Below are 12138 nucleotides of genomic sequence, written 5' to 3'. Positions count from 1 at the left end.
CCAAAATGATTACTAATACCCCAGGTATTTTTCATTACTACATATATTCGCTTCTCTTGGACACAGCTGGGTCTTTGATGCTGGGAGAGCATGGTGTGTTGTTGTTTGGCATAGCAAGCAGGGTAGCCCGCTCTATGAACTATCAAGGCGTCACAAATAGGCTTCTACCTGGCTATACACGTTGTGCCTCATGACGTACACACTATCCCTCCATGTTTCACACACTTGCACCCCATTATCCATTTTATTTCTATTGAGGCACTTTACTCATTACTGCCCCCTATATTTCACTCATAGTATTACACTTGCACACACACACTATTCATTTATTATTTCTTACTACACATCCCATGCACCACACACACACCACTCCCCTCAAGACCAGTGGGAGTGGCTATTATTATTTAAAGCACCTGCTCACTCCTTCATCAGCATTTTCTGACCTGGCTGTGTCCATTTGCAAGTATGGCCTTTTTCTGTGTTTTCATATATGTCCCCTTGTTTTTATCGGTTCTGTTTGTACATCAGGAACGTTCTGTTCCATTTAAGGAGTTAGGGACTCGCAAGTCTGGGGATCCTTGTCGTGGATTGCGAGCTTGCGTCCTTTTGGCCAAAATGATTACTAATACCCCAGGTATTTTTCATTACTACATATATTCGCTTCTCTTGGACACAGCTGGGTCTTTGATGCTGGGAGAGCATGGTGTGTTGTTGTTTGGCATAGCAAGCAGGGTAGCCCGCTCTATGAACTATCAAGGCGTCACAAATAGGCTTCTACCTGGCTATACACGTTGTGCCTCATGACGTACACACTATCCCTCCATGTTTCACACACTTGCACCCCATTATCCATTTTATTTCTATTGAGGCACTTTACTCATTACTGCCCCCTATATTTCACTCATAGTATTACACTTGCACACACACACTATTCATTTATTATTTCTTACTACACATCCCATGCACCACACACACACCACTCCCCTCAAGACCAGTGGGAGTGGCTATTATTATTTAAAGCACCTGCTCACTCCTTCATCAGCATTTTCTGACCTGGCTGTGTCCATTTGCAAGTATGGCCTTTTTCTGTGTTTTCATATATGTCCCCTTGTTTTTATCGGTTCTGTTTGTACATCAGGAACGTTCTGTTCCATTTAAGGAGTTAGGGACTCGCAAGTCTGGGGATCCTTGTCGTGGATTGCGAGCTTGCGTCCTTTTGGCCAAAATGATTACTAATACCCCAGGTATTTTTCATTACTACATATATTCGCTTCTCTTGGACACAGCTGGGTCTTTGATGCTGGGAGAGCATGGTGTGTTGTTGTTTGGCATAGCAAGCAGGGTAGCCCGCTCTATGAACTATCAAGGCGTCACAAATAGGCTTCTACCTGGCTATACACGTTGTGCCTCATGACGTACACACTATCCCTCCATGTTTCACACACTTGCACCCCATTATCCATTTTATTTCTATTGAGGCACTTTACTCATTACTGCCCCCTATATTTCACTCATAGTATTACACTTGCACACACACACTATTCATTTATTATTTCTTACTACACATCCCATGCACCACACACACACCACTCCCCTCAAGACCAGTGGGAGTGGCTATTATTATTTAAAGCACCTGCTCACTCCTTCATCAGCATTTTCTGACCTGGCTGTGTCCATTTGCAAGTATGGCCTTTTTCTGTGTTTTCAGAAACAAATTCTAAATCAGAGGATTCTGATCTAGGTCTTTCAGATGGAGGCAGGGGAACACCTGAAGGACTAGGTAAATTTAAAGAGGCTCTGTCACCAGATTCTCAAATCCCTATCTCCTATTGCATGTGATCGGCACTGCAATGTAGATAACAGTAAAGTTTTTTGTGTTTTTTAAAAACGTTCATTTTTGGCCAAGTTATGAGCTATTTTATATATATATGCAAATGAGCTTTGAAATGGACAACTGGGCATGTATTGTGTTTTTAACTGGGAGAGTTTACGTGTATGACGCTGACCAATCAGTGACCAGTCAGCGTCATACACTCCTCTCCATTCATTTACACAGCACATAGTGTTCTTACTAGAACGATGTTCAGCCACATACACAAGTGTCCTGATAATGAATACACATGACCATCCAGCCTGGACGTCATGTGTATTCAGAATCCTGACACTTCTGAATCTTTTCTGTGAGATTTCCAGCAAGGGAAACGAAATCACGAGATTACGCGTGACTTGCTGTAATCTCACAGAAAAGATTCAGAAGTGTCAGGATCCTGAATACACATGACGTCCAGGCTGGAGGTCACGTGTATTCATTATCAGGACACTTGTGTATGTGGTTGAACATCGTTCTAGTAAGAACACTATGTGCTGTGTAAATGAATGGAGAGGAGTGTATGACGCTGACTGGTCACTAATTGGTCAGCGTCATACACGTAAACACGCCCAGTTAAAAACACAATACACGCCCAGTTGTCCATTTCAAAGCTCATTTGCATATATATATATATATATATATATATATATATATAAAATAGATCATAACGTGGCCAAAAATGAACGTTTTTTAAAAAAAAGAAGACTTTACTGTTAGCTACATTGCAGCGCCGATCACATGCAATAGGAGATAGGGATTTGAGAATCTGGTGACAGAGCCTCTTTAAGGCAGCAATGGAGGCCTGAACCTCCGGTCTTATAATCTGCCTCATTTCTTCTGAAACGAGGCCTTGTTCTTGTTAGATATTTAGCGCCCAATATTTAAATAACCCCCTCAACTGTCAATGGGGCGTGTAACATCGCTGTGACACTGTCCAATCAGCTATGGAAAGAATCACAGCGAGAGCTGGAGAGGGGAGAGCGCGTGCGCACCCGCAGCTCGGAGCTGTGCGAGCATGCATAAACGCTCTCACTTTTCAGCTCTTGGACAAGACTTTGTGATATCTCACGAGAGATCCCAGTCTTGTCGTCCTTGTCTGCTGAGAGCTGAAGAGTGAGTGAGAGTGTGCGCGCATACCCGCCCGCACAACTCCGATGCCGCTGCTGAAGATTCTCCTGCCGCTATGGAAGAGAAGAAGAATTATTCACCTTCTCTTCTGTTCCGCGGTGGTGGCAGAGATGCGTGTGCTCGCCTCTCTCCAGCTCTTGCTTTGACACTGTCCATAGCTGATTGGACAGTGTCACAGTGATGTTACACGTCCCCTTGCCAATTACACACCCCATTGACAGTTCAGGGGGTTATTTAAATATCGGGCACCAAATATAGCAGCACCAATATCTAAATAACGGAGAAAGATAGGAAAAAATAATTATAATGAGACCGAGTTTGTACAGCCCTGCCCATTACATGCTGCACATGTATGGGCAGGTGAAAGGTTCTCTTTAAAGCCACTAGGTCATATAAGTTGAACTGGTCTGAATAACAATGTCTGATTCCAGTGCTGTTTTTTTTTTTCCTGGGCCCCCATTTCATAGATATGTCCCACTGTTGTGTTGGCTCCCTATATGCTAATTTGCGGTACTTAGCCAACATAGTTCATGCCCGGTTAGCAAACTACAGCAAATTAGCATATAAGGAAACTACCCTCAAGCTGCCTTGCGCTTATTGGTCAGAATCAGAGGCAGGGAAGCTAGCTCCACCCTGTTGGCGAACTACAGAAAATCAGTATATAGGGAGCCAACACAACAGTGGGCCTTATCTCTGGAACAGGTGATAGTCGACTACGCTATTGCTTCTGGCAAAATGACGGATCCGGTGCACAAGAGACAAACAGAAACCACGGGCACCGGATCCGTCACCATTGATTTCAATGGTGATGGAAACCTCCGGTTTCCGTCGATGTTAGTTTGCGTCTGCTCAGGGACCGCAACGCAGATGTGAACAGAGCCTTAGGTTGTCCATTATTTATTTTTTTTTTTTTAAATAGATCATTTATCGTTTTCAATAAACCTGTATTAGAAATTCAGTTCGCATACATTTCTTATAACAGAGAAGTAGCCTCGGTCTAAAAAAAACCAACAGTATAACCCACAGATTAGTCCAAATTATCCATGAGCTAACTGAATAGGTTTAAATATGGCAATAGTCATGTGACCCCCCCCCCTTACACACACATCATCTGACCCCTGCCATTTAGGTAACAGGTGTGTAACAGGTGAATAGTAGTTTATAACTTCTGCAACTGATTAAAGTATTTATATCTACAGCAACATCTCATTATCATGTCTAAGTCGGGGGCAGAATAAATACATACGATCATTGTACGTCTGATACGCCGCAACTATAAACGAAAGTTCTCCTAAACGACAGCAGTTTACCTAATAACAGACAGACCGATGAATTCAGCATGTGGATCGCTTCTTTATGCTGCGCTTAGACAGGTCAGCATAAATATATAACAAATCCACTTTAACGTTATTAAAAACATGACAACTTCTCCAAGAGACAGGTAGCCATTTTATACATCACCTAAAGACAGGCAGCCAGTTTATACAAGTAAATACACGCACAGAGAAGTAGTTGCTCATCATTATTCCACCATGAGGGTACGTGCACACGATAGCAGGTATTTACGTGTGAAAAGACAGACTGTTTTCAAGAGAAAACAGCTGCCTCGTTTCACATGTAAATGCTCCTCCTCGTATTATGCGAGGCGTCTGTGACGCTCGTAAATCTTGAGCTGCTCTTCATAGAGTTCAATGAAGAACGGCTCAAATTATGTTGCGCAGTCAATTTACGCGTCGCCGTTTGACAGCTGTCAAACGACGACACGTAAATTACAGGTCGTCTGCACAGTACGTCGGCAAACGCATTCAAATGAATGGGCAGATATTTGCCGACGTATTGTAGCCCTATTTTCAGGAGTAAATCGAGGCATGATACGCCTCGTTTACGCCTGAAAATAGGTCGTGTGAACCCAGCCTGAGTCCTATTCACTTAGCCCATGGATGTGTCCTCTATGGTGCCCCAACACATATATGACATTATAACCTGTTGCTCACTGAATGCTAGGGGGTCACATGATGTTTGTAAATGGAGGGGGGGGGTCACATTACGGACGCCATGATTAGTCATATTCAGTTAGCTCATGGATGGATGGAAGTACACAGGGCTAATTTGTGGGTTATACCATTCTACTGTTAGAGGGGCCTTATGCACTATAAGAAAGGTATGTGAGCAGAATTTCTGATACATGTATATTAAAAAACAGCATCATTTCTAAAACTCAGGCTCCATGCACACAACCGTGCCCGTAATTACGGGTACGGCCGGCAGCGGGCAGCCGTCCGTTTTTACGGGCCGTGCTGCCATTATAAAGTATAGGAGCACGGTCTGTAAAATAAGAAAATAGGACATGTCCTATTTTTTTCGGCATGGACACCCTCTTGTAGACATACGGGAAGGTGTCCGTCGGCCATAGAAATGAATGGGCCCGTAATTACGGGTGATTTTTATGGTCGTTTGCATGGGGCCTAAAAGTGTTCACTTAAATCACATCTTGAAGTGCTTTGTTTCATATCCACTGTTGTGGTGTACAGAAGATAAATTTTAAAAATCGTGTCACTTTTCTAAAAGTATCTTCATAGACAACATTGCAGGATATCACATACAAGCCAGTACATTTAAGTTTCCTGAAGGTGGAACTGTAGCCGGCACATAATTTGCTTGGCTCAGTCTGATATTGCTTGAATTCACATCATTTGCCTTGCATCATCTAATTAATCAGAAAAAATATAATTGAAGGGAGTCGTTTGATTTAAAAACACATTTTCAATCTCATATTATAAATAATATAGGGAATTATGAGTTAATAAAGGGGGTCACATTCATCTATAAGCCGGAGCAGAGTGCAGCTGCCAACAGAGTCTCTCGCTCTGGGGGACACAGTACATCCAGGTATTACATGGACAGCCAATAAAATTATATGGGAACTGTGTAATACTTCGTTTCCTCTGTTGTGGCGCTGCAAGGGAATTCAACACTTGTTATCTGGTTCCAGATAACCATTGATCTCGTGATCCCAGCAGAAGGATACCCTGTGATCAGCTTATCATCAAGGGAACCTTTCTCCCAGGACGGGATATGATCACATACTTGGCACGAGGGTGTATGGCTCGTGCACGAGCCGTACACAGATGTGATACGGCAATGTGAACGATCTGTAAGGCAAAGGCTAGACAGAAACATTTTGCAATGTCCCAGCCACAGTCCATAGCAATATATTGGGGCAGTTTTACTATGCAAAATGTGCCAGAATTCTGCCATACATGCAGCGCGCCACATTTATTATCTGTTTTAGAGACTTTTTGCACCACGATAGACAAGGGGGTTTGGATTAGTGGGAAAATGCGCCACCGTGCACCAAAATTGAGGAGAAAAAAAACTGGTGTAAATTAAGCCAACCCAGAGGTGACATAAGGAAGAGAAAAGTGGCAAACATGTCTAGCCAGATTTCTCATATGGTGTGCGCCACTTTGACCAGGCATTCAGAAGATGCATCAAATCTACCAAAGTTTACAACTCTAAGTTTATAAAAAAAACAAAACGCTGCATTACCACAACCTGATGCAACCTCAAATGTTGCCCTAACCTAAATCTTTTCCATAAGAGTATATCAACACGCAGCAAATTATTTCCGGTACGTATGCATGGGGTTTTAAAAACCAGATCCATATGTATTTATGGATACGTTTTTCTGAGACTGTCCCATATATCTCAATCTTTGCACATGCTGCAGAAACAACCACATTCAGATGAATGAAATAGATTTTTAACCGCAGAAATTTCTGCAACAAATCTGCCGCATGTGAACGTAATCTAACAGCCAAATGATTTAAGATGTAACATAATAAGGCCTCATGCACACGAATGTATTTTTGTCCTCCCGTAAATACTGGCTTAAATACGGGTCCTTGGTCCACCCGTATTTACGGGCACGTTTTCGCTGCAAAATTGCACTGCAGTAATCGCCAGCCCTTATCTCTATCCGTGCAGGATAGAGAAGGGACAGCCCTTTCCGCAGAAAAAGAAATTCATACTTACCCGGCCGTCGTCTTGGTGACGCGTCCCTCTCTTGACATCCAGTCCGACCTCCCTGGATGACGCGGCAGTCCATGTGACCGCTGCAGCCTGTGATTGGCTGCAGCGGTCACATGGGCTGAAACATCATCCCAGGAGGCCGGACTGGAGGAAGCAGGGAGTTCTGGGTAAGTATCAATGTCTTTTTCTTTACAGGTTGATCTATATTGTGATCGGTAGTTTCTGTCCAGGGTGCTGAAAGAGTTACTGCCGATAGTTTAACTGTTTCAGCACCCTGGACAGTGACTATTTACGGATGTCGCCGAGCAACGCTCCCGTAATTACGGGTGCACACATGTAGTCACCCGTAATTACGGGAGCCCCATAGACTTCTATGGGCCTGCCCGTGCCGTAATTACGGCCTGAAATAGGACATGTTCTATATTTTTCAACGGCACGGGCATCTTCCCGTAAGCATACGGGGAGGTACCCGTGGCCAATAGAAGTCCATGGGCCCGTAAAAACGTGCCGTAATTATGGGCGTTTTTACGTTTGTGTGCAGTCAGAGATTGTCGTTCAGTCACAAACAACAGGGAAGACCAAAGATCACTACATCTCCACCATAATTCTGCGTTCACACATAGCGTAAATATTATAGGCCTTAGTTAGACGAACGTGTTTAACATCCGTGATACGCTCATGAAAATCACGCGCGTCGCACGGACCTATGTTAGACAATGGGCCCCATTCAGACATTCCGTGATTTTCACGCAGCGTGTGCCCGCTGCGTAAAACTCACGACATGTCCTATACTTGGCCGTTTTATGTGCATCACGCACCCATTGAAGTCAATGGGTGCGTGAAAATTACGTAAGGCACACGGAAGCACTTCCGTGTGTTGCGCGTGATTCGCGCAACAGTAGATAAAGAAATGAAGGAAAAAATAAAACCACCTCCTTCATTTCTTTTTCTAAACATCAAAACCGCGTGTCATAAGGATGGCATATGCGTGAAAATCACGCAGCCACGCACCATTCACTGATGACACACGGAACTGCAACATGTGCAAAACGCACACGTTCGCGTGAATAAGGCCTAACCCTGTTGAATATGCCTACAAAACCACACCTGTGACATGAATAATAAACTCGATGCAGATTTTAAAATCTGCTGCATGTTCGTTATTGCCGAGGATTCTGCGATGAAAAAACCACAGTCTAGCTCCATTAAACTACAATGGGGCTAATCCGCTGGCCAATCCGTGGAAGAAATCCAGGATTCAGCCGCAGAAGAAAACATAGCCTTAGTGAATGGGGTTTGTTAATACCCCATTCACTTACATAGTATTGTACTTTAGTTTAAAACTATAAAAAAAAAATCTGACAAATTAGAAAACATTACCAATATATTAGAGTGAGTATATACGGGACGTATGTATTAAGTTTTCATTTTATTTTTTTATGGTTTCTCTTTGTTTCAGTTTGGATTCCGTTCATGGGGTCGGACAGAACCCATGAACAGTGTCCCGACGCAGATGTGAAAGAAGCCTTAGGCCCTGTTCACATCATAGTCTGTGTTCCGTTGAGGGGTTCTGTGGGAGGTTTCCATCGGGTTAACCCCTCAGTGGAAAGCAAACGGAAACCTCAGCTTCCGTTTTCCCTCACCATTGAACACAATGGTGACGGAAACCTAGCTAATCGTTTCCGTCTGTCACCGTTGTGACAGGGTTCCGTCGTTATGTCATACTGCAAAATTTTACAAAAAAGCCAAAAAATAAAATAACCTAATTCAGCTAGGAGCAGTGGTGGCCGGACATTTTCACCTGCAGCAGCTACTACAGAGGAAACATAATATTACATCAGCCATTCAAATATATGGCCATCCATGCAATACATGGACACGAGTCTGCCAGTACTGCTCTTTGCTCTATTTCAGAGGTGGGATCCGATAGAAAGACCCCGTATATGACTTCTATGTCCCCTAAGAAGTCATATGGACAGGGGTTGTCTTCCTTAGACAACACCTTTAAGGGCTCATGTACACACATGGCAATGCCATAACCTTGTACGGAGGCAGGAGTCCCTATTACAAAAAGCATGCGGTACAGTATGGACCTCATATTACGCATCAGTTATTGTGCACAAACCGGAAAAACTATAATTGCTACAGAATTCCATAGACACATAAGTCAACTTTTGTTTACCTCCTCAACGGAAAGGCAAATGGAAACCTAAGCATCTGTTTCCATCACCATTGATATCAAGGGTGACGGAAACCTAGCTAATGGTTTCCGTCTGTCACTGTTGTTACAGGGTTCCGTTGTTCTTGACGGAACCAACAGCGCAGTCGACTGCGCTATTAAATCAGTCAAAACGACGGAACCCTGTCACAACAGTGACAGACGGAAACCATTAGCTAGGTTTCCTTCACGATTGTGTTCAATGGTGAGGGAAACGGAAGCGGAGGTTTCCGTTTACTTTCCACTGAGGGGTTAACCCGATGGAAACCTCCCACAGAACCCCTCAACGGAACACAGACGATGATGTGAACAGGGCCTAAGGCTTCTTTCACATCTGCGTCGGGGCAGTGTTCATGGGTTCTGTCAGACCTTTCCGTAAGGGGAACCCATGAACGGAACCCAAACTGAAACAAACAGAAACCATGATTTCAATGGTGACTGATCCGATGCAAATGGTTTCCATGTCACTTGTGAAAGGGTTCCATTGTTTTTACGGAATGAACAGCTCAGCTCAGTCAACTACAGTATTGATTCTGTCAAAACAACTGAAACCTTATACAACGGTGACAAACTGAAACAATTTGCATCGGATCCGTTACCATTGAAATCAATGGTGATGCAAACGGAAACCTATGGTTTCCGTTTGGATTCCATTCATGGGTTCCCCTAACGGAAAGGTCCGACAGAACCCATGACTGGAGTCTCGGCGCAGATGTGAACGAAGCCTTAATGCTGTGCTCACACGTTGAGGTCATATGTACGCAATATTGCTGTAAATACGCAGCAGCTTAGCAGAACTGTGATATGATCGCAACCGCATTGCTCATTAAAAAGGGGATCGGGCACGCTACGCTAGGAGAATGTCAACCTATGCTGGGAGTTGTAGTTTCACAAGAGGGGGGCAACCACAAATTAAGTCACAAACATTTTCTAAACGGATACAGAATCTGTAGATATAAAATATCAGGAATCCAAAATATTTATTATACTTTCTCTAAGGACCCATTCACACCACATTTTTGGCCTGCCCCAGGAAACACTCCTGACATATCCGTTAAACACACGCTGTGATGGAAGCCCCAATTGTCATCAGTCACCCATAGACTGTAATGATAGAAGTTTAACGCATACGTCACGACTCAAGATCTTTTCAGGACGTATATGTTAAATGGATGCCATAATAGGCTATAGGTGACGGATACTCAACAGCTATAATGGTATCTGTGTAACGTATATGTAATAATACAATAGAAAAGCTCATGCTGTATACATTTAACGGATGCCCGTGACATATACCATAGTGGGATATGTCACCCTTACATTCCAATGTTAAAGAAAACAAAAATTCTGTGCGGTAATTATTTTATTGTTTTTGCAGGATACGGTTGTCTCTTGTAACACTCAAAATAACGCAGTCCACTACAATATTCCATACCTCAAAAAGTTATACCAAACCAGTCTGACGGAGGTAAAAAAGGACTCGTTTTTGGCCTCCGTGGGACCGATGGAGCCCTATGGACACTTTTAGCGAGTACGACAGGAACTTTCTTGGCGTATACGATAAACGCACATCATAAATGTGGACAGGGCCTAAGCAACCTATAACATAACTGTGCAAGAACTACAAGCCCCAGCATCATTTCCGTCACACAGTATATACAAGAATACTAGGATGCCTGAGCCAATGCTAAATGCAGCCGGAGCCCTTCCCTTCAACTACAGTAATAGACCCGCCACTCTGCACGTCGCTCGTTACGAGTGGTGATCCAGCATGCAATAATCCCTACAGCCACTAGGCGTCACTGCCTCGGCGTATATGGAGTCTGCAAGCTTTAGAACTGAAGAACTACAGGTTGCCTTAGCCAATACTAAACGCATCCAGAGTCTTCCCCTGCAACTAACCGGACCTCGCCAGTCTGCACGTTGCTCGTCACGAGTGGTGATCCTGCATGCAATAACTCCTACTGCCACTAGGTGACGCTGACTGCATGCCTTGTAGTTACCGCCTTCATACCGCCATGTGTCACCCATCGCTATAGGCTCCGCCACTCACCCCCTGCGGCCTCCTCCTTTATTCCCATCCTCGGACTATCCTGCTCTCGGTTGCCGTTCTTGGGTGACGATTCCGCCGCCGGGTCCGTCTTGGGCCCTATCGCCACTTCCGGATCTTCTTCTTTAAGCTTGGCGCGTTGCATATCTCCTGTCTCTCGTTCACCTTTCGCCCTTGTTGTACCGTTGCCCGCTCTTCAGCCCTGATCGCACACGGCAGAGACACGAAGGGCCCGAGGTACACGCCGCACAAGCACCGCACAGGAGGGCGGGGCTTTTTCCTGACGCCACGGAAGGGGCAGGGCCAGCGAGCGCCGCACAGGACTGAGGGGAGGGGAACATGGCGTCATTGGAGAAGCTGTATAGTGCTGCGCCGCACAGGACTTAGGAGGCGGGACCAGCACGTCACGGGACAGTACGGACTATCAATAAGCGCCGCACAGGACAGGGGCCGGTTAGTTTGCGTCATGTGGGGCGTGTATCCGCCCCCTCATGGTGCTGCACGGGGGTGGAGAGACGTAACACCCTGGGGGCCGGAGGTCTCTGTCATCGTCTCTCGTTGGTTATTCCTGAGCTGTGTGACGCTGCAGCAGCGCTGCATACACCGACATGAGAAGTTCCACATGCCCTGTGTGAACTGTGCAGCGGTGTACACTGAGGGTACAACGTATCCTGTCCGCCTCGTGTGTACCCGTGCTACGAAATGATCTGCACATCACGATCTTTATCCTAAAATGCTCTGCACATCACGATCTTTATCCTAAAATGCTCTGCACATCACGATCTTTATCCTAAAATGCTCTGCACATCTGCAGTAATGGCACAGTAGATGACAGGGATC

At 44.7% G+C, this 12138-nt stretch overlaps 1 protein-coding gene across 3 annotated transcripts in view; it reads right to left on the bottom strand.

Annotated features, from left to right (window-relative positions):
* The window catches only part of ZFTA (zinc finger translocation associated), a 108561-nt gene extending 96882 nt beyond the window's left edge, over positions 1–11679 (bottom strand). The window contains exon 1 of one of the 3 annotated variants that reach the window (XM_075837208.1): positions 11302–11679. In XM_075837208.1, the coding sequence (XP_075693323.1) occupies positions 11302–11443 (142 nt within the window). In that variant the 5' untranslated portion in view covers positions 11444–11679. The remainder of the gene's footprint in view (positions 1–11301) is intronic. The other 2 variants (XM_075837206.1, XM_075837207.1) reach the window with 2 other exon arrangements.
* Between the last annotated feature and the right edge of the window lie 459 nt (positions 11680–12138).

This window comes from Rhinoderma darwinii, chromosome 9 (assembly GCF_050947455.1).
Source record: "Rhinoderma darwinii isolate aRhiDar2 chromosome 9, aRhiDar2.hap1, whole genome shotgun sequence".
NCBI lineage: Eukaryota > Metazoa > Chordata > Amphibia > Anura > Rhinodermatidae > Rhinoderma > Rhinoderma darwinii.
Note: the sequence above shows the minus strand (reverse complement) of the source record. Positions and strands in the feature narration are given on the sequence as shown.